Below are 23149 nucleotides of genomic sequence, written 5' to 3'. Positions count from 1 at the left end.
AGGTAGAAATGTGTAGTTTATGGACATGTCAGTCGATATAAATTGAATAATTCTGCCTTTCTATATCTTTGACAAACCAATACATGTTTATTTGTGTCTTTATTTACATTATAATATATTTGTGTACTTTCAAAGACAATGGGTCAGCAGTAAGTTAGCGGACTTGCAACGCTAAACTCCGGGGTTCTATTCCCCGAGGTGGAAAGAGCAGATAGCTAAGTGTGGGTATTCGCTAAAACAAACAAACCAAAATCTACGACTTTTAGTTTGTGATATTATATATTTTAAAATAATTTGCACTATCTCCGTTCAATATGTAATACCAACTAGCTCTAACTTGTGTTAAAGAAACAGTCTTTATGTTTGAATGATGTCGCTGTGGTTAGAAATAGGCAGGGAACCATTTGTAAAGAACAAGTTGTTATTTAGTATAATTTCGTTATCTATAATTTTTGTTTATCATAGTTTAGTTCCATATCTGTTATATATTATAAAAGGCACGGTGTTTTTTAATGCTCTGTTTGTAGCTACAAAAATTGGGAATGTTTTCATTTGGACAGAAAGTTAATCGCATTTAAAAAAAAAGGATTTTCATACGCTAATACAGTGGCTTTTCGCCGCAAATGCGAGTTGCGGCGCCACTGGTAACACCTAAAAATTTGGTTTTTGGCGAATTCGACAGTGCAATACACCTACAAGCACCCTTATAGCTGGAGATCTACGTCACAGCATTTTCTGAAGAAGATATTCGAATAGCGAGATCGTTAAGCGACATAGAGCTAAAGAAACAACATTTTGAAGAATAGAGCTCCCAAGGCATTCCACAAAATGATAGAACCTCGTACAACAGAGCGTTTAGGACAGTGACGGTCTCAGAAACTAATACAGGAAACACCTTCATTACAAAGTGAAGGGCATACCTCTTGTTACTGTTAACCACATAATAAACAAGAACTTGAACTTTACAAAGAGTCACAAGCCAAAAGTTCACAAACTTCCAGCCATACATCGAAATCAACATCTGTTTTCATAAGAGGGATGGCTGAAGATAAGGGAACAATTCGACCATACATCCGTGAAGTATCTAATATACATTTTAAATCATTTTGTTTCACTTAAACTTGATATCTAATGAGCCGACGTTCATGTACAGTGGACAGTTTGTCGAGATCTGTGGTCGAAGAATAATTTCACCGTCTTTAACGGGAGTTTTTAAAATGTAAATTGTGGTGTTGGACAATAATAAATAATCGTGACCATCAAACTGAACACGACCAATGATGGAGGAAGTAGTTACAAAGGAATTACGAGACCTGGAACACCATTCTTATAAAGTTCCATCAATACCCAGAATATTCCAAAATTGTAACCTCCTGATGATGCTTATTTTCCCTAAGTCTAAGGTACATTTTTGATAATATAAATGTCAAATGTGAAGAGGTTTGTCTGGAATGCATAGAATATCGTGGGAGAACTAGCATTGACGTTTATTGTTCCTAAGTGCATACCCCCTTAAATATAAAAGGTAATAAGAATTGTCTTTGTTAATCATTTAAACGGTTAAATTAGATGAAGAAAAAAACATCATATATTTTCCACAAATGTTACTGAATCGGCTAAAAATGAGTTGCATGGTGAAAGTCGAACATCATATTTCGATCTAACACTATGTTATTTTGCTATTTTATGTACATATTGGCGTGACTTAACAGCTTATATATCTTGTATACAAAGGATGATCGTTTTATTATATCTCATTCATTCATTAACTAATGTAAATAATAGGTTACGTATTGTTAACCCTCAATGTTATTACTGCAAGAAGAATCTAATATACACTCAGAAAAAAGCAAACAAACAAAAAATAAAATAAAATAAACGCACGAAAGAACGTTGATAACATCGAAACTATTGATTTATAAAATCAGTTACATTTGATCTTTATCATGCAACCTGATATGGCCTGATGGTTAGGGTGATCTATTTGCAATCTGGCTCCGAACATGTTCGCCCTTTCAGCTCTGGGAGCTTTATCATATGGCGGTCAATCCTATTATTCGTTGGTAAAAAGCAGCCCAAGAAATGTGGTGGGTGGTGTTGCTGGCTGTTTTCCCTCTATACCATCACTTGAAAATTAGAGATGTTAAGCACAGATACCTCTCGAGTTGCGAAAATTCAACATACAAACAAAACCAACTTCTAGCTGTATTGAGGATGTTGAGGTGTTTTCGTCCAACCATCCTACAGTTCAATTAACCTATTTTTCCCCAAACCCTATTCAAACAATACAGAATGTTAAGTGATAGATACAAGTAAAATCCACACACAAATCTATCATGGGCACGTAAGAGATAGTTGAAAATAAATATCTGCGTTTAGCTTCTCAAAATTCTCACACTATGACCCCCCGAAAGGGGAATCAAGGGGGTTCTGGGGCGCTCTGAGAATTTTTTACGTAGTTGTTGTTTCCCATGAATTGTCACGAATTTAGTATCTTAATGCTAATGATACTACCATTCATCTTAGAGAACATTTGGATTCACACATACTGATGGAGGATTCTTTTGAACAGTTTTGCACACTCGATTGTTCTCGAGCTTGTCCGAGTAGTACAAAAATTTTAACGACGCTACGACTGAATGCGATCATGTATATTACATTGAAGATCACACGAAAAGTATACATTTTCATCGAATAGCTTTTGAAAATTTTAGTATGGTTGCCAATCAATGAAAAACGATGAATTTTTAGGGAAAACGCGGGCTGAATAGTAATCTATATTTAATACGATACGAGACATAAGCAATTATCCGTATGTGTGGTGGAGCTAAAAATATCGAGAAAATGAGAGTTGAGAACGATTATAAATCTAGTGCTATACACGCATGCCACAGACGTACACACATAGATTTTAAGAATTAGGGATTGTTTGAGATATACGTCTGTTATTGATAGTGTGTATCAACTATTTTTATTGACCACCATAGTGGAAGTGTATTGTCTTATATTTCTGTCTTTTGCGAATTGTATGATTTTCTAAATTAAAGCAGAAGTTCAACTTGTTAAGTAGATTAGTGTAATCTAGTTTACTAATGGCGTTCCGAAGATTAACTTTCTTAATTTTAAAGTCCCGATATTTGCTTCCTTACTGAATGCAAGCTCCGACACGTCATTCTTTAGTTCCTTCATTTTAAATTATCCAGTCGAAACTTACAAAATTCTTCAGCTTACAGGACTTGTCAAAAGAAATTGTTGGATCAAGAAATTCGACTGAAACACCGTCAGAAGAGACAGCTTACTGAAAAGTTTAACGTGAACACAACCAAACTAGAAGTTTTTGTTTTTCTGTACGATATTAATTTCGATGGTGTTCAGTGTTTAGTGGGAATAATTATGACTGCCCCTCTATAGGTATAAAACTCGTCTTTCTGTGACTTCGTGGCATGGTATGGCCTTTTGGTTAGGGCACTCGATAAGTAATCTGTGGGTCGCGGATTCCAATCCTCGTTACTGAACATGTTCTCTATTTCAGACGTGGAGGCGTTATAATGTGATCGTCGTTGATAAAGAGTAGCCCAAGAGCTGGCGGTAGGTGGTGTTGACTAACTGCCTTTCTTATAGTTTATCACTTCAAAATTAGGGAAGGCTACCGCAGATGGCCCTCGAATAGATTTATGCAAAATTTAGCAAAGAAACAAGCAATCTGTGACGTGATGGAATTGGAACATCCATTTGGTGTGATGTTCAGCGAGTTTTTCATACCTCCTAGACTCTTCTCAAGTCTGTTCATTTCTGATCAGTATTCCTGCGTTGACTGGCCTATCCAGGTTTATCTTAGGAAATGCAATGGGCGGAAGATTAGTTGAAAAGAACTGATTGATTTAGCATTTTACGGAAAGCTACACAAAGACTATCTGTGCTAGCTGACCCTAATTTTGAATTGCTAGTCAACAGTACCAATCGCCAACTTTTGGGCTACGCTTTTCTGAAAGAACAGTGGGATTTCACCATCACATTATTGTAGCGTCTCAATTGCCCCAAACTGCGGAGGGCGTTTTTGCGGAAACGGATGTATAGTTCGAGCATGCTAACCACTCGCCCACGCCCGGCCCATTAATCTATACTTATTGTTTGTTGTGGGTTGTGATATTTCAAAGTCTATTCTTATCTACCATTTTTAAGAAATTTCTTTTGGCACACAAGTTCTTTTAATTTCATGTCAAACACCGGATATCCTCCCTAGTTGTTGTCTGTAAAATCAGTTGGGCTATAAGAGTAAGTGCTTGAAGAAGTGTTTAAAAGAATAACGTCTTTTTTTTACTTGCACTTCCGTGCATTCTCAATTTGTTCACACCGTTAGGCATATGAAATGTTCACAAGTGTTATTATTTATTTTGCAAAATATTTGAAGTATTGATTTTCTCTTCTTGTAATATTATATGCGGACATACGCACGCACGCAAACGCACACACACACACACTTGCAGATTTATATCTATACATATACATCCATACATAGTTATACGTATATTGTTTGTTTGTTTGTAATTAAGCACAAAGCTACACAATGGGCTATCTGTGCTCTGCCCACCACGGGTATCGAAACCCGGTTTCTAGCGTTGTAAGTCAGCAGACTTACCGCTGTGCCACTGGGGGCTTATACGTATATAGTCTTGAAATTTATTTAAAAGGGGCAAACTGTACTTCGATGACAAAGCTTGCATGTCAAATAAAAACTTCGGTCTCAAAACAAAAGTATTAACTTTGAGAGCAAACAGCAAAGAGTGGGATGAAATTGATTATTTCTTGATGGGGGATGAAACCGTGCCGTCACTCAGACCTACAAGTTAATCGGACCAACTAACAGTACACGTTGAAAGAAAAAAGCATGCATGCAAATATCTACTAAACCGAATACAACTCCTTTTATTTAAAAAAAAGAAGAAACAACAACAGTAGGCGAAGAAAGTGCCAACGAACTTAGTATAGTGATCACATTTCAAAGTTGTTCTTTGAAGAAGATTGAAAGGCAGTTCGCTTTTCAATACAGTGGTCTAGGGTTTCTTAGAAAAGCGCATGTAAAGTTAATAAGAATAGGTCATAAATCTTATCTCAAACAGAATTGTCTCATCCTTTTGAGGAGAAATTCTGAGTGGTCAGCACGTTCTTTGAGGATATCTTCTTGTGTGGCCTACCACGTGGTGATGTCCATTGGACACCTGATGGACACTTGGCATAGTAAGGGAAGATTTTCGAGACTGTAAAATTATACATTGAACGTTATATTTCTTCCCCTATACTACAGAGTAACTTATACATAGTGTAACTGCACTATGAATGAAGGGAAATTTTTACTGGTTCCAATACTTTAATATAGAAGGCTAACAACTGTGTGATTACTAATAATTACATTATATCTAATACATTCTAAGCTGTTTAATTTTTATGATTTTTATTGTAAAGTATTTTTGTATCTTAAACGTTAAACCTTTTTTTTTTTAGCAGCATTCCCTTTTTTTTTGTCCTCGTTACTAGCTCGGCATTATTAAATTATTTCTAACGAATGTAACATACAGTTAGTATAATTGTGTTGTAGGTAACTTGAAATTATTTTGAATGACTTAGTGTAATCATAATAAACAAATAATGTATACATTTTAGGTCCAAACAGAGGGCGAAAGACATTGGATAATAAAGGCGTAGAGAGAGAGCACCGCTTAATGGTTAATTTATATAGACGGCCGGGAATGATCTAGTCTAGTGGTTAGCACGTAGAACTGGGGATCAGAAGGTCCCAAGGTTCGAGCCACGATGTGCCGCCGAACACGCTATGCACTTTCAGTTATGATAGCTTTGCAATCGTGATAGTCAATCCCGCTATTCGATTAAGTGTAGTCGTAAAGGCGGCGATACTACCGATTGGTTACCCTCCCTCTGGTAAACAGTTCCAAAACTGTTGTGGTTGAAACTTGGAGTGCTCTTTCACATTAAAAATACCAAATATCAAAGCGGATACTACTGATTGGTTACCCTCCCTCTGGTGAACAGTTCCAAAACTATTATGGTTGAAACCTGGAGTGCTCTTTCACATTGAAAATACCAAATATTAAAGAAACATACAACCTATAAATTATTATAGTGTCAATAAAAAACGGTGAAAACAACAACTTTGTACTATATAAAAGTTCCTTTCTTATTAGCAGTTTTTTTCCCCTGCAGAAATGTTCAGTTTCTTGACAATTTGAAATTTATTTCCACGTTACACCTTTTCAGAACTGTCAAGACAACTTCTTCAAAACAATTGTGAATATTTGTACACGGTATGTTAGCTTACAAGAGAGTTCTAGAAAAAACAAAAATTAAAATCGCACGCAAACGTTTTTGGAAGATAAACTGTTTTAGAGGGATAACTCTCAGCTTCTGTCAATATCTATTTATCACGGTTGAATAATATTTGTTTTTGTTTAAGCGCAAAACTGCACAATGAGCTTCGAACCCAGAATTTAGTGTTATAAGTTCTCAATGTCTACGTGTTATGCATATAGTTTATGTTATGGGAAAATAACAGCTTTAGAAAACCTTAAGGACAAAAACCACAACTTTTTTAAAATTTTACCAATGAATAGAAAAAAGTTAAATCAGAACAACAACAACAACAAAAAAAAATGATTCTTTATACTTATTTCATAAATTCATATTCAACGCTAGGGATGAAAGTGTACACGTAGACGTTCCATTTTAAGTAAGACATTGTTTGTTTAAAGTTAAGCACAAAGCTACACAATGGGCTATCTGTGCTCTGCCCAAATATAAGTTTAACAAGATTCAGGTTCTTACAAAATGATGAAAGGAAACCGTGACTGTTTCTCTGATGCTCAGTTCAGACTGTCTTTGTTTTATATCACAAATTGTAATAATAAACAACTCGCTAAGTTTCAGGAAAAAAAAATCGAATCAAGTGGACTTACCAGTTTATTCATTGACCAGTGGAATAAAAACAATACATTAGTTTACATCACTGATGAGACACTTATAACACACATGGGCTGGGCGTGCCCCAATGGTTAGCGTGCTTAGACTGTGAATCCGAATATTCTCTTGGCCTCAACAAAGCGCTCCACATTTTGGAGCTGCGGACTGACTGTAAGTGTAAAAGTGAAATTATACTATTTTTGTTAGATAAGAGTAGCCCATGAGGGACGGTTATGCGCAGACAGTCCTTTATGTAGCTTTTGCGCAAACCTTTTCAAAACAAACAAAGATGACATGACACACACTAACGATTGTAGAACTAAATTAATGGTTTTTACATAGGACAGGAAGAAAAATGATATTTGTTTTGATATTAAAGCTTGGAAGAGGATACCTGTAAGAATAGGATATTATGTGTTGTAAGGATTAACAGGAATGTTTGAAAATGGTTTTAATATCTTTCTGGAACTGTGCTTGAATGTTAACATAGCACACATGGGCATACTAATTTCATATTTTTTTTGTTTAACATGATTTGTATGTAATTAACTATGATATATATATATATTATATAGGTATGCATATATGTTTGTACACGTCACTACTTCCTGCCCGAAGCTAAATATACATGGACAACGTTAATTGTTTAATCGAGTCAGTGTTAAAATGACAGGATCGAGAGATTTTAAAACATAACTAAAAAAAAAAATACCCTCGTTAAGAGGAGGTGATGGGTAGGGTTGATCGTTGTCGCGTGACGCTGTGAGACATGCCACCCACAGTGGTATGTAGGCTGCAGGATGACAAGAGACGAATGTACTTTCAAGGAGAGTCTCCGTGGACTCATTCCAAGCTGGTTGGGTCCGGGAATTTGTATATTACGTCTCTCACTGCGATAAGCACCACAGCGTCGTAGTCACTAGGCTCCTTGCTCATCTAGAGATGTTTTATTAACATTGTCATTTTAGTTTGAATGCCAAAGCATGAAGCGACCATGAATAATTTCGGAAGTTGACCCTAGTGTAAGTAAAAGGAAGCTAAGAAAAAGCAACAACAACAACTTTTAGACAGCTTGTTAGTCTTAATTTAAACTTAGTATTTACGTGATATGAATAATGCAACCGTTGAATCTAAATATTCTATGCCACAGTACGTTTTTCTGTTAGACGATCACAAAATTATCCGTTCTTCAGTATTTCCTCTTAATTTAAACTTAGTATTTATGTGATATGAATAATGCAACCGTTGAATCTAAATATTCTATGCCACAGTACGTTTTTCTGTTAGAAGATCACAAAATTATCCGTTCTTCAGTATTTCATCTTAATTTAAACTTAGTATTTACGTGCTATGAATAATGCAACCGTTGAATCTAAATATTCTATGCCACAATACGTTTTTATGTTAGAAGATCACAAAATTATCCGTTTTTCAGTATTTCAGAATTAATAAAGAAGCGCGACTTGAAAATAAAATAATTTCCTTTCCTGACAGTTTTGATTATTTTATTGACAACTGATGACTTAACAAACTCAGAGTTAAGGAGTTTCTCTCTTTGTGTTGCAGGTCCTCGAATGCGAAAGCTGAAGTCTAAAAAGAAAGCTCCGGACGAGAAGCGGCCGAGAACCGCCTTCACCGCAGATCAGTTGGCACGTTTAAAGCAGGAGTTTCAAGAGAACCGATATCTGACAGAGAAACGACGTCAAGAGTTAGCGCAAAACCTTCAACTGAAAGAATCCCAGATTAAAATCTGGTTTCAAAACAAGCGCGCTAAAATTAAAAAGGCCAGCTGTGAGAAAAATCCCCTAGCTCTACAACTAATGGCGCAAGGCCTTTACAACCACAGTACTGTTCCCGTCCATAATGAGGATGACGAAGACGGAGACTCAAGTTATTCCGCGTGAACTTACACCCAAACAACGAAATCAAAGAAATGAACTTTTGTAAAGAACGACTTTTTAAACTGTTTATCCTTTGTACAACTTCGCATTTTACGTAGCGGGAAACTTCTTGTTGGGGTGTTTGACCTCGATGACGTAAAACGTTTTCAGTGCAGCCTAACATTAATTTACAGGTGATAAGGATTCTGTTGGTGTTGGAAAGACTACTTCTGTACAATGATTTGTATCGAGTTATGTATGTTCGGTATGTACATAAATAACTTTATAAGATATTGGACCGTGAAGGAACTATATGGATATCATAAGGAAAAAAAAAGTTCTACTATTGTAAAGTTGTACACATTTTTCTTCACTAGAAGTCTTGTAGTTTTATGATCACACACGCTAAATGAGTTAAATCGTCTAAGTCATATATTGGTAGACTAGTATTTGCCTGTAAACATACATAACAAATTGTAAGAGATTTCGCAACATATGTATTCTATGGAGATGTACGTGATAACAAAAAGCATTGTCTCGAGGGCTGTGCACCTTTGAAATATTAATACGTATTTATTGTGCAATAGGCTGTGCCATACACCAGGTTTAGCCTTTATGGTAAACTTTTCAGTAACAGATGTTTTGTTAATAATTTTTTTGACGAATTAAACGAAGAGGGATTTAATTTACTTTGGCTGTGAAAAATAAATAGAGCTTGGAACAAAGTATTTTAATGGTCATTCTTGGATTTATTGAGGTTTTTCGCGAAAGACAAAAAAACGAACATGTTTATGGAATCTTTTTTTCGATCTTTTTTGTTACAAACTTCGGATAACACTGGAGTCAATAAAATATAATTAACGTAGCTATTTCTACAAAATCTCAATGTTTTTGACTGATTTTAAAAACGTGCTAAGATGAAAAATATTATTCGAATATGCAGGATAGGGATAGCACAATTTTGGGCCTTTTTTACATATCTGATTTGTCTAATTTTAATAATATTAAAACAATAATACAAAAATAAAATAATTGGTGTATTCAAGAAAATTCGAATTTTTACCGTTCGGGAAATCAAGAAATATTTCCTTCCATTTGAATGATCATAACCTTAACTGTTCGGTTTGCTACACATTATACAACAATTTTAAATGTTGACAAAGAGTAAAGTTTTAAACAGACACAAAAGTTATAATAAATGGTCTCACCGCTCGTAGAAATATCCTAATATAGATGCCAGGGGGCGCTGATATTCACTCGGTTGTGTTTTGACTCTCTACAGTCAAAGAGTTTTGGCGAACAGTTCCTTGGTTCCTCTTGGGAGTCACGTGATACATCTTAAACTGGCCCCCCAAACAAATCTTTCTACAGGACTTACTGGGGCCGTGATTGAGCACGTGTCAGATTCTCTTTAGAAATGAAAAGTGTTATCCATCCTTCATTCGTCACAGGATGACTGTATAATCTCCATCCCAGGAGACTTCTTTTTTGACTAACAAGCGTGTGGTGTATCATATAAAAGCTGAAAAGGTGGCATTTGATAACGACTGGAGCCTATTAATGTGTTTTGTATAGCTGAATGAGTGGTCAATATTCTTTATGTTAGAAAATGTATTTCGTCAGTTTCTTGAACCAACATTTTACACGCCTACCTTCTTCGTGTAAAAGGTCAAAATCGGTTTAATTAGCACATGTAAGGCATAACGCTTATAATCATAGATCAACACATCAACTATTTATATAACCGAGCTTTCTATTTTAGCGATATCATGAGAAAACGCTTCTTCTCTTATAAGACTTATTCACCCAAGGAACAGTGTCCATAATACAGATCAAAATATATGAACACTACAATCTCCAGTTAAAGACGTTGTTAAGTGTCCCTCTGGTACGCAGGTGAAACATGGAATATAACCTTAAGCTAATAGTACACGCGATATATGTGTGTATTCAAGTATATGTAGCATTAAGCATGACTTAAGAATCTATCAAATTTTCGAAGTTATTAAAAGCTTCATATTGCACGTGCTATTTGATAATTTTAAGATTCGGTATTTTAGATAACTGAAAGTTCGTTTTATGGTCTGAAGGAAACCTAACTGATTACCTGGTAAAAATTCTGTTAAATGAGGTCAAGTTTGATTAAATTTCGCTTAAAACACAAAATTATTTTCAAGGTCTATCAATCAGTTTCTATCTTTCATGATATTATCGACTTCGTAGGTTAGGAATAGCATATTTACTGTATATAAGCTCTCAACAGAGAATGCCTACAATGTGTAAATAATATTATATCCAAAATGATTTTTAAGTTGTTCATGATTTCTGAATTTGTTAATCTGTATATAAATATATATAACCAAATGTGAAGATCACCCATTTTGGTAAGCATAATAAAAAATTAATCGTATCATATGGTGTTTCTTTTCTTTTTACATATAAACTTACAACTCAGTTTACTGATAAATTTTACTCTTTCCAATTCAGTTGTTTTTATTCAGTTATTCAGAAAGTCAAAATCTTACCAAAGATGAAACAACAACAACAACGACAAAACGTTCATTTTTGGCATTTTGCTCTTTCCAATTCAGTTCTTTTTATTCAGTTATTCTGCAAGTCAAAATTTTACCAAAGATGTAAAAAACGTTCATTTTGGGGCATTTCCCTTTTTCCAATTCAGTTGTATTTATTCAGTTATTCTGCAATCAAAATCTTACCAAAAATGAAACAACAACAACAAAACGTTCATTTTTGGCATTTTGCTCTTTCCAATTCAGTTGTTTTTATTCAGTTATTCTGCAATCAAAATCTTACCAAAGATGAAAACAACAACAAAACGTTCATTTTTGGCATTTTGCTCTTCCCAATGTTTCAAATTATCCACTGAATGATCGTTCAGAAAAGATAATCCCCCCAAAAAACAATGAGCAGGTAAATATTTTAATCCAAGCACACAAAATATATTAATTACCAGAACAGGTAAATAGTCTTGCAAATTTTCAACCTTGAGATTTTCTTGCTTCATTAAAAAGTCTGTATAAATACCTGAATGATGATTTATTGTTAGATACGCAAGCCCAAACGATATCAGTACATTTGAAAAGAACATTATCAATTCAAAAGTATGCTAAATAAGAATTTTGGTCCTTTTTTCTCTCTCTATTAATCCGTACATCTGCCCGTCTGTCTATTCATCTATGAGTGTGTATATATACACTCTTCTATAGGTCTAAATCCCTTCTTCCAATTCTGTCTTAGTTAATTATGGTGTATTATGCCGTAAAGAAAAAGTTACTATTATGAGAATTTAAATATAAAGTTTAGGAACTATCACTTACCTAACTGCTTTAATGGCCAGTCTTTGATGGTTTGGTTGTCAAGGAACTCGACTCGCAATATACTGGTTCGCGGGATCGAATCCCGTCGCCAAATATGCCTGCTCTTTCAGCCTTGGGGGGCGTTATGATGTGAGAGCTGGCGGTGGGTTTTATTGATTAGATGACTTCCCTCTATTCTACCCCTTCACTATTAGAACAGCTAGATTTACGCGAAATGCAACAAACAAACATATTGTTTTTGATTGAATGTTAATAATAATTATTATTTATATGCTTTTTCACAAACTCTTAACATTTCTGTTTCACTTACGCAAACAGATCATGCTGAAATATTAATTACATGGCTAGCAGAAACGGCTGTAATGGGTATTAAAAACTTTCATTAAAATGAAGTATGTCTTAGGGACACGTGCCCAGTGAAGGTTAGTTTCAAGCTGCCTTTGTTAACCTGAAGATGACCTAAGAAGGTCGAAACGTTGTTTTTATACTTTATTTTAATTAAAGTTTTTAATACCCGTACCAGCCGTCTCTGCTATACATTTTTACTTCAAGTGGGTTTCTCGTCATCATTAACTACATGACTATTGTTGGTGAACTGGTAGTCCATTTGAGTTACATCAATTAATATCACATGTTTGGCATACAAGTATAGGTTTAATCTGATAGACGTACATTGATAGAGATACCTCTCCCACTAGGATACACATGTTCACATAGCTTGTGATCTGGCTTTATTTGGCTGTCTTATGATTACAACGCTTTTCATTTTGAGGTCGGTAATTTAAATGACTACATCACTCGAGGTACAAAAATTGCAGCTATATTACACTGATATACAGTTATTAGGATTGGATGATACAATATATTATAACGATACTTTTATTTTTATATACATTTCAAATCGCCAATTAACTCTTACCTGTTCAAGACCGGTGAGGTGCCAGCATCATCCATAAAGAACTTTAAACATGGCTAATGCAATTTGTTTGTTATTAAGTACATAGCTACACAATGGGCTATCTGTGCTCTGCTCGCAGCGGGTATTAAAACCGGATTGCTAAGTCACAGAGAAAGAAAAATTACACAGTGAGAAAGGCGCATGAATTATTGATTTACAAAATAAAATAAAACTCGACGATGTATCGTTCAAAAAGTATTTAGAAGAACGTACTTAATTAGCATAAGATTATTTTGTTGGAACTGAATCCCCATCCCACCAAACATGCTCGTCCTTACAGCCGTTGGGACGTTATAATGCGATGGTCAATCCCACTATTCATTGGTAAAAGAGTAGCTCAAGAGGTGGTGGTGGGTGGTGATGACTAGCTGCCTTCCCTCTAGTCTTTCACTGCTAAATTAGGAACGGCTAGTGATAGATAGCCCTCGTGTAGCTTTGGGCGAAATTCAAAAAGCAAACTAAATGCTAAGAAAATGTAAACAAAAAAAAATCCAGAACTGAGGATAGTGTTACTCGAAGAATTCAACACTGAAATTGTTCAGAACAACCCTTTAGAAATAAATGTGAAAATATAGGATATGCATAGAGTTAGATTTAACAAATAAACTATTCAAAAGCGGTTGCAAAAAATAACAACAACAAAAAACAATTGTCTATACGAAAATTGTGCGACCAAAACGTTTTATAAGTCATGTGTAAACAGAATCATGTACTCAAACTTGGTAAAATACGTAAAACCTAGAAGGCCAAATGAGATAATGTGGTGTGTTGGAATGACATGTACTGAATCTCCTGGTTATGCCGGAGACGTAACTATAAGTTTTGTATGTAATTATGAATCTATAACGATGTCAGAACATTTCTGCTTCATGACTGGGATATACTTTCAAAACTGGGGGTATTACGATGAAGGAACAATATCCCAGCATTCTGGAATCTCATGCAATGCCCTAGCTTTGAATTTCAGCACACTAATGAACCAAAACATACATATTGCGGTGCTTAAGAAGATAATATGAAGGAGATGGTAAGAGCTGGTAATCTATAAGTTATGAATTTACAAGCGTAAAATCCTGATGCTAGTTAAAAGCAATATTAAAAAAAGAAACCAACTAATTTATAACAACTGTAAGAAATCGTAAATGAACGGAAAATATGTGGTGGAAGTCCCAAAAAATGGGTAATATTTATTTCTAATAGATGTCGTTATAATATCAAGGGTAAGAAAGGGCCTACTGAATATGTCATGTTTCAAAACGAACGGGAAGTACGTGTTGGAAGTCTCTAAAAGTTGATAATGTTCATTTCTAATAGATGTCGTTATAATATCAAGGGTAAGAAAGGGCCTACTGAAACGTCATGTTCGAAAACGAACGGGAAGTATGTGTTAGAAGTCTCCCAAAATTGGTAATATTTATTTCTAATAGACGTTATAATATTAAGGGTAGGAAAGGGCCTGCTTAAATGTCATGTTCCAAAACGAACGGGAAGTATGTGTTGGAAGTCTCTAAAATTGGTAATATTTATTTCTAATAGATGTTATAATATTAAGGGTAGGAAAGGGACTACTGAATATGTCATGTTCCAAAACGAACGGGAAGTATGTGTTGGAAGTCTCCCAAAATTGGTAATATTAATTTATAATAGATGTCGCTATAATATCAAGGGTAAGAAAGGGCCTACTGAAACGTCATGTTCGAAAACGAACGGGAAGTATGTGTTGGAAGTCTCCCAAAATTGGTAATACTTATTTCTAATAGATGTTATAATATTAAGGGTAGGAAAGGGCCTACTGAATATATCATGTTCCAAAACGAATGACGTATCTTTGATATTTCTACTATTGTTATAAGCTATGATAATAAACATAAAATACAGACCCAAAACATGTTTTTCAACCTTTAATGAAAATGTTAGTATCAATATCACCATCTACCAGCATTCTTCTTCTATAATTCGTATTTTTTTGTATTAGTTTTTGAATCACATAAACTACGTTTCAATTAAGAGGCATTGTAAGAGGTAATAATTAATATTTTTTATTATTACATCATTTACAATAAATTATATAGTTTGGCCGAACTTGTGCGTCATTTCAGATAAGGTTTTATTCAATCAGAAAACATAAATTTCATTAAAATAAACGCCATGGAGAGTTTTCTAATTTATTTGACAGTTCTGGCAAAGTTATGGAACATTTCAGTTTATTAATAATTTTGTGGGAAGTTAACCTTTATAAAGTTTATACACATACCGAATAATAGCTGTGACCTGCATTTATTACTGGGCTCATTTATTTCATAATAGATGAATATGTGGTTAAGATGGTATCAGTCTAGAGGAACAGGGTATGATAACCCCCCTACAATACGAGTAGATCTAATTAGCTTGGAGACAAGGTTGACACTCCGTCGAACAGGAAGCCAGCCACTCTTTTCCTGGCTCTAGTTTCTATTAACGATTCATTAAGAAAAAAAGAAGGAGTTTGTTTAAGGTTGTCAGTTAAATGTCGTTAGCAGTCCCGCCACGACAGACCCCACAGAATGAGTTGACCTTTAGGGTCAACTGGGAAGTGGTACCGCTCGTGATCTCGGGTGGTCGGAACTCCCAGATTATCATCTATCCACTTTTTTTTTTATTGAAACGGGACAGCAAGAGTAAAAGACAGAAATATGACGTAGGCGCGCCCTGTGTCTTTTACGCATTGGTGGCTTTAGAGAATGCCCAAGGAAGTGGGGCGGTGAAAGGGATTAAAACAACATCTTGCACTTACCAAAACTAAGAATTAGGCCTTTGTTTATTGACGAATTACATATTTAGTAGTGCTAACGGCGACTGGCGACACAGAGAGAAAAAGGATTGTTTTATTAATTATGTAGAATTTTATTTTAATGCATTTCCCAGAGTAACGTGATCTAAGATTTTCTATGTAAATATAACCAACTGAAATAAAGTCTCATCATTCGAAATAACTACAGTAATTTTTCTTATATGTCTTTTCTGGAGGAGAAATATATATTTAATGATTTATGCGTAATCCATAATCTATTCATAGATCGTGCACTTATCATTTTATTATATGCCGCATGAACAACGTGCATTATGTCAGTAACACTGAATCTTTAGATGTGTTACATTTGGCTCATAAACTTATAATTACGTATTAATAGCGTAAACAAACTTTTGACATTCATAGAAACAATACATCCCTTGAACAACCATAAAATTGGTTTAATTCATATTAAAAGGACTGTTATTCATTGTTATAATTTTTTAACATTTTCAATTGATAGCAGTGACAAAGTTAACCTTTATTTTGCAATTTCCTTGTTAATATCAGTTCATTTTATTAAAAAAAATTGCATGTAGTATCTTACGACTTTTATGGTTACGAAGAAAACAGTTGTAGTAAGCCTCAAAATTCCTTCTTTTAACTTTAATTATTTTCAATTTGTTTGACTTTTATGGTGGTCTTAACACATATCATCACTCCCCCAGCTTGTTACACTCTTTACATTTATAATAACTGTTTATATCCATCTAACTGATACCAAAGTTACTTCTTCATTTTATATCCATATCTCGGCCAGAGGGAATCTATTTCATTTATTTTCCAACTTATACGTTATTAATTAAACCTTCTCAAGTTTATCCTTAACATCTATATAATAATATTCAGTAGTTTAGAAGGAGTTACGTGACACACACACACACACGCGCTGGACTCACCAACTTCTAAGTGGTGCCAAACGAATTGTCTTGGCCTAGAGGTTTGCACAAAGGTAAAACTTTTTACCCAACCCCTTAGGGAATTCGGGTATTTCGCGAAACAAGTTTACGGGGATTCCCAGAAAGCGGACCCCAGATTTGGCATTGATATACATTAGAGCACGTTAAGAAGTAGACCTACTAATTATTACCGTTCGCAGCTTGGTTAAAGAAATGGTCCTGTAAATGTGGGCCATAGGCCCACGAGTTCGCAAGCTTTTTTATATTATCTGGGACACTCTATAATCTCATATTTCAGAATAACTATAATTCTATGTAAAATATATACATTTATAAGGCAGTCTATGAGGTCTGTAGCAGAGTGGTACTTTTTTGGTTTTCAATACCTTTTACGTTTCTTATATGTGGTATTGCTTTTTTTTTAATTATTCAACAATCCGTGAGATATAAGAATAATTATTTCAAGGGGGAAACTAGCTACAGTAACTGTTATGCGTTTTGCTAGTAGTTTGTAATTGTATTTCTAAAATTTTCATGAATTCCAATAAAGTTTCAAACACGTAAAATGAAAATAGTGAAGGCACTTAGCAACTCAACTGTAGCGAAATGTTGTTTTCTCGGCACTACTTGGAGAAAAAAATAAAATAAAAATCTAGTGTGCAGGACTTTCAAAAATAACATGTTATAATTATGTTACGGAAAATATTAAACAGATAAAAATGGGTGTGATATTCTTGTATACATAAAGTACAACAGGTAAGTTAATTATGTCTGTAACAGGAGATTTGAGAAATTAACTAGCAAGGAGAGGGAAGAATAAGGAAAAACAAGGTATTTAAAGAATGCATGGCTTATTCAGTGTTAGAAGGGTTGTGACATGCATCAGAAAAACTACAAAAACGACGCCTAAGTATACAGACAAGTTACACTATACATAGGTTCTACTTCTGAACATTACCTTTATCTTACAGTAGGAATAGACAATTACATGTTAAAGGTCCTGAGACCAAGTGTAAAGGTCTCTATAGGTCACCCAAACTGTTGGAAGTTGAAGCAGCCCAACTCCTGATCTTTGAATAAGGCAATGAAGAAACTAATGTTCCAAAGTGAGGACTGTGTGTGACTTTGTAATGTGTCAGCAGCATGGAAACTTCTTGGCACCATATGGATAGAGCCTAATCTTGTGCTCCAATTAGTTAGTCTATAGATGTACTAGATATAGCAATCAAGGGACAGGTGGAAGCATGTAATCCACATTGACCAGCTGAGTCTGGGATTGATTGATGAAGCTCTGAGGAGACTGTCATGTAATATGAGTATGAAAACTTTGTCTTATCCCACTCTGGCCATGAAGATGAAAAGGAAAAATCTGCAAGTACTTATTTGGCCATTCAAGAAAAGTCATATGACGAAGCAAAAGAGAGTTCCAACTATCCATCAAACCACCACAGCCAACCTCCTAATTGATTTGGCTCGGATTAGACTCGATTAGCTGTTAGGACGATCACATGATTGAAAAGTTAATGACTGAAAGGAAGAGGCAATGCTTGCTTTTCAAGCTATCAAATGACGTTACCAATACAATATATGCACTATTTTGTGTGATATCCATTTGATAATCTCAAAGCTAGGACAGCTGGTGCTAGTAAATGTAATGCACTTTCAATTTTATATAACTGGAGATGATGGCTAGAAGTTGGAAAAACTCAGCTGAAAAGGTATTGGAACTCTTGTTTTCTGAGCTATCGGGTAATATTGTCAGATACATTGCATGATTACCACCAATTATCTGAAGTTAAGACAACTCTGTGATTGAAAGGTTGACAGAACTGAAAGGGCTTTGTGACTCTTACTTTTCGAGCTATTGATCATAGTTTCACTATAAGAGATGCACATTGGATATTGGATGATAGATGCTTAGTTTAACACAGTTTAGGATAACTGGAGCCGATAGATGTATACCTAGTGCACCAACAGCTAGCTGTACAACAGACGATTATAGCGAGGAGTTCAAAAACTCAGTTTAAAGGGTGTTGTAACATTACTTTTTGAGCTATCGAATGATTTTTTTGAGACGAAGATGTTTCATAAAAATCACTCTTAATCTGCCTGAGTGAAAAATACTGCACTTGCTCACTAGATCTTTCACAGTACACTTAAAAGCATGTGACTATTCAGATACAGGGAGGGAGTTGAATTTTGAAATACACTGTAGTATCAAAACAAATATTAATCCTTTCTTCCAAGAATTTTTGTTTACTTGAATTCTGTTAGTGATTATTTGTTTTGGGATGCCTGAAAAGAATTGTTTGTTTGTTTGAAGTTAAGCACAAAGCTACACAATGGGCTATCTGTGCTCTGCCCAATACGGGTATCTATATCTAGACATACCACTGTGCCACTGGGTGGCCCTGAAAAAAAAACGGTGATTAGATTAATTGGTTTTAGATAGTATCACATTATTAGACCACAGCTATCAAGTAGTTGCTGTCGAAGAAAAAAAAAGATGATTATGAAGTAATTTTTTGTGGGAGCCAGATAGTCTGTCAGTGTATGTGTTGATATGTGATGGTAATATACGTATATGTCAATATACGTGCACAAATAAACATATTTGTTTTGCACTCATAACATTACATAAATTCATGCCCTCCAGTGGCACAGCGGTATGTTTGCAAACTTACAATGCTAGAAATCGGGTTTCGATACCAGTGGTGGTCAGAACACAGATTGCCCATTGTGTAGCTTTATGTTTAACTACAAAAATAAATAAACATTCATGACTGTTTTTATAACACAAGTGGATCAACTATAAAAAGAACTATTATTATTATTAGTATATGAAATTCACAGTCAGTTGACCTATCAACCAATTGATATTCATTTGACTTTACATTTTCAATCCAGACTTTTACTATTTATAAGTGACCATTCTAGCTATCTTGTCTTCAAGTGGACAATGGTGGCTCTCATTCATGTGAGTGAGTGTTTGTTTGTTTGTGTGTGTGTGTGTGTGTAGCAGCCTTAGTTATTTTAATCTGTCACAGAACAATGAAGCTATGATAACAAACTTATTCTCACGATTTCTTGTTTGGCGAGGATCTGGACTTCCCTGGAGATCAGAAGAATGTGTCTGAAATTGGCCTAATCTTTCACTCATGGTTAAAAGTGCTTTGTTGGCTGACACATTGAACTTTGGAATTTACATCACTAGAGCCCCAGATAGACAGAGTACCAGAGTCCACTTTAGGATAGCCAAGTGCTGCATCTGTGGTTGAACTGAGCCTCTGATAGGCTCAGTCCCATCTGCCAACTGCTAAAACAATACTTTATGGGATGTTTGAAAACCATAAAGGGAAGGCACCAGATGTATGTTTACCTCTGGTGGTACCTCTACTGTCCAAGTAAGACCTTCAAAGAGTTAAGGTCGGCTCCAGGGGCAGTTGATGCTGGGAAGGGAAGGCAAATGCAAGATTTCTGTCAAAGCTTGATCAGCACAACCTTCAACTATAGTAGTCATTCTAGCAGCAAACGTCACAACCATAATCAATGGCAATAACCTTTACAATGAATAAGGAAGTATACACCTGAACAGTCACCTAGGTCATGGCCAAAATCAAGTAAGGGACTTCTGCCTTTGTTGAAGCCAGACCACCACCACCACCTAACAAGCCCTATAAACTACCCAGACGTAGCTTCTTAGGATACTTCTGACCACTCTGCTACACCCAAACATTTCACACTGCAGCAAATTCCCATACTCAAAGAGGCATTACTAAGAGATGCCTACTTGTTGGACTGAGAAGTGGGCCCTGTACAACAAGAAGGAAGTTTAAATGTTTACATATTCCTCTACTAGGATGCAAATTTAAATTTTATTGGTTTTAGAATTAATTGTCAATTTGAGGACAAGCCTGAAATAGGACAGGGAGGAAAGTGTGGTATATAAATTTTCCAAGCATTTCTATCTTCCTATTTTGATATAGCATTATTATGAATATCGTTCATTCTGTACAGGTGCAGGTTTCACATCACATATGATTGAAAAACTCATTATATTCACTTTTTTCTAGCTACCTTTGATCCTTTGTTACTTTCTGGAGATAATACCTGTTCTGCTCACAGAGGTGTTGATGTAATGTTTCACATTTTGCAAGAATCTCAAACAAATGTCCTTCAATGACATCAATTACGATTGAATGATAATATCACAGTAGAAGCAATTGTACAATGTTTAATAACAGCAAGTACACACACACTATATTTATGATTTGAATAAGGATTGTACATTTTGTGCATTACTTCAGTGATATATTGTACAAAGGACAATGTAAGCCTAACTTTTGGTAACTAATACACATGCATAACAATACAAATTTAAGTTATACAGTTGAAAAAAAATACATTTAAAACCTTAAAAACATTTTCTGTTGGAAAGCTTTCATGTTAGAACAAGTCAGTTTGAAAGTTGCAATTGATAGAAAAGTCGTATATTGTTTAATTTTACTTCATTGGTGAAATGTGTTGAGTGAATCTCATATTTTTGTTGGTAGTAAATATATCCCACATTAATTATGAGCTGCTCTTAGGTAAATAATCATGCTTTAGAATATTTTATGAATAACTAGTAATAGTCATTAGCAGCTCATGTATATGATTAATATAACTCTTACTAGTCACGAGTAACTGAATTCTCATGCTAAACAATACCATGAGTACAGAAGTGACTTGAATAGCTGGACTTTGGTCTTAGTAACCAAATACTTTTTTATACAGAGGTTGAGCACGTAATATTAAAATGATTTTGAAATATCATCATGCCATTACAGTCCATGTTGCCATGTCTGATTGTGCTTTACCTGGTAACCATGCATCTTAGTAATAGCAGTGTAGTGAAGTTTCCATTCCAAAAGGCCCTATCATAAGGATTTCATGTCCAAAGTACACACCATACTCTCAGAATGCTTTTGATAGACCATTTTGTATATGAGGACGACGTTTTACAAGAGCCCATTTGAATAGACTTGTTGCGTAGAATTCCATAGGCACTGCATCTAGTGACTTGACCAGTATGTATTCATATGGAATAGCCCAATATCCATTTCATTCTTCATTATGATGTATGTGACAATTGAACAGGTATAACATGGAAATAACTTGTATTGCTTTTCTCGATGGCGATCCTTCTCGAATATGTTATATATTGTTGCCTGGGGCACACGAATGGCTTTTGTTACTGACATTTGTCTTTCATAGATTATCATCTGTTACAAGATGATATATTTTTCTTACCATGGCTGAGGCATGGGTTGCTGCAGGTCTCTTTCTGGATGGCTCTGGTGTCTCAAGTTAATTGGTATTTCTTTGTTTTCTAATGCCATTAAGTACAAGGGACATCTCCATTTGGAAACTCTTATATGAACACATCTTTATGATTTGAACTTATGAATATTTTGTGCCATAAAAGGATGTTATATACCCTTCCCCAAAACGATAAATTTTCGGTGGCATGACAATCAATATCTTTGAACGTCAAAAAATGCCAAAATGTAGTTCCATTGCGACTTTATGCCAAATGTGGCTGTCACGTGACTTGTTGATCAGAGAAGAATAAAAAAAATCAATGTTATATCAATTGTTTGTTTGTAATTAAGCACAAAGCTACACAATGGGCTATCTGTGTTCTGCTCACCATGTGTACTGAAACCCGGTTTCTAGCGTTGTAAGTCCGCAGACATACCGCTGTGCCACTGTGTGTGTGGGGGGGGGGGTATTATATCAACATTTCAAAACACATCTCCACTCGCGAATTGGTCGTACAAACCGGTCAAATATTTATGGATGAAAATGATGAGCTGGATTGTGTTTTAAGCATCTGCAAAAAAAGTGAAAACATTTGCTAAATGATTTGCGAAAAAAACAATTAATAATGATGCATTTATTTAGCAATAAATAAAATAAGAATTCAAACACCTTTGAATGATTCTGTAAGATACTATATTAAGTGTGTGTGTCCTCTGATAAGTCTACGGACTTACAACGCTAAAATCCCGTGTTCGATTCCACGCAATGGCTACAGAAGATAGCCCAATCTGGTTTTGCTCTAAAACAAATAAAACAAGCAAACAAATATTAAGTGTGTGTGTGTGTGTGTGTGTGTGTGTATAAATCAGTAGTTATAAAGCTATGAAATACATTAATTGTAAATAGGCGATATTTTAATCAGCAGTATAAAACAATAATGATGAAATTAATATAAATCAAAAACATTA

General features: G+C 35.0%; 1 protein-coding gene across 1 annotated transcript in view; it reads left to right on the top strand.

Annotated features, from left to right (window-relative positions):
- LOC106458001 (homeobox protein engrailed-1-B-like) overlaps positions 1-9177 on the top strand; it is a 42535-nt gene extending 33358 nt beyond the window's left edge. Inside the window, exon 2 of the mRNA XM_013917449.2 lies at positions 8539-9177. Within this exon, the coding sequence (XP_013772903.1) occupies positions 8539-8876 (338 nt within the window). The 3' untranslated portion in view covers positions 8877-9177. The remainder of the gene's footprint in view (positions 1-8538) is intronic.
- Positions 9178-23149: the final 13972 nt, after the last annotated feature.

This window comes from Limulus polyphemus, unplaced genomic scaffold (genome assembly GCF_000517525.1).
Source record: "Limulus polyphemus unplaced genomic scaffold, Limulus_polyphemus-2.1.2 Scaffold403, whole genome shotgun sequence".
Lineage (NCBI taxonomy): Eukaryota > Metazoa > Arthropoda > Merostomata > Xiphosura > Limulidae > Limulus > Limulus polyphemus.
The sequence above is the reverse complement of the archived record's forward strand: the minus strand, read 5'-3'. Positions and strand labels throughout refer to the sequence as shown.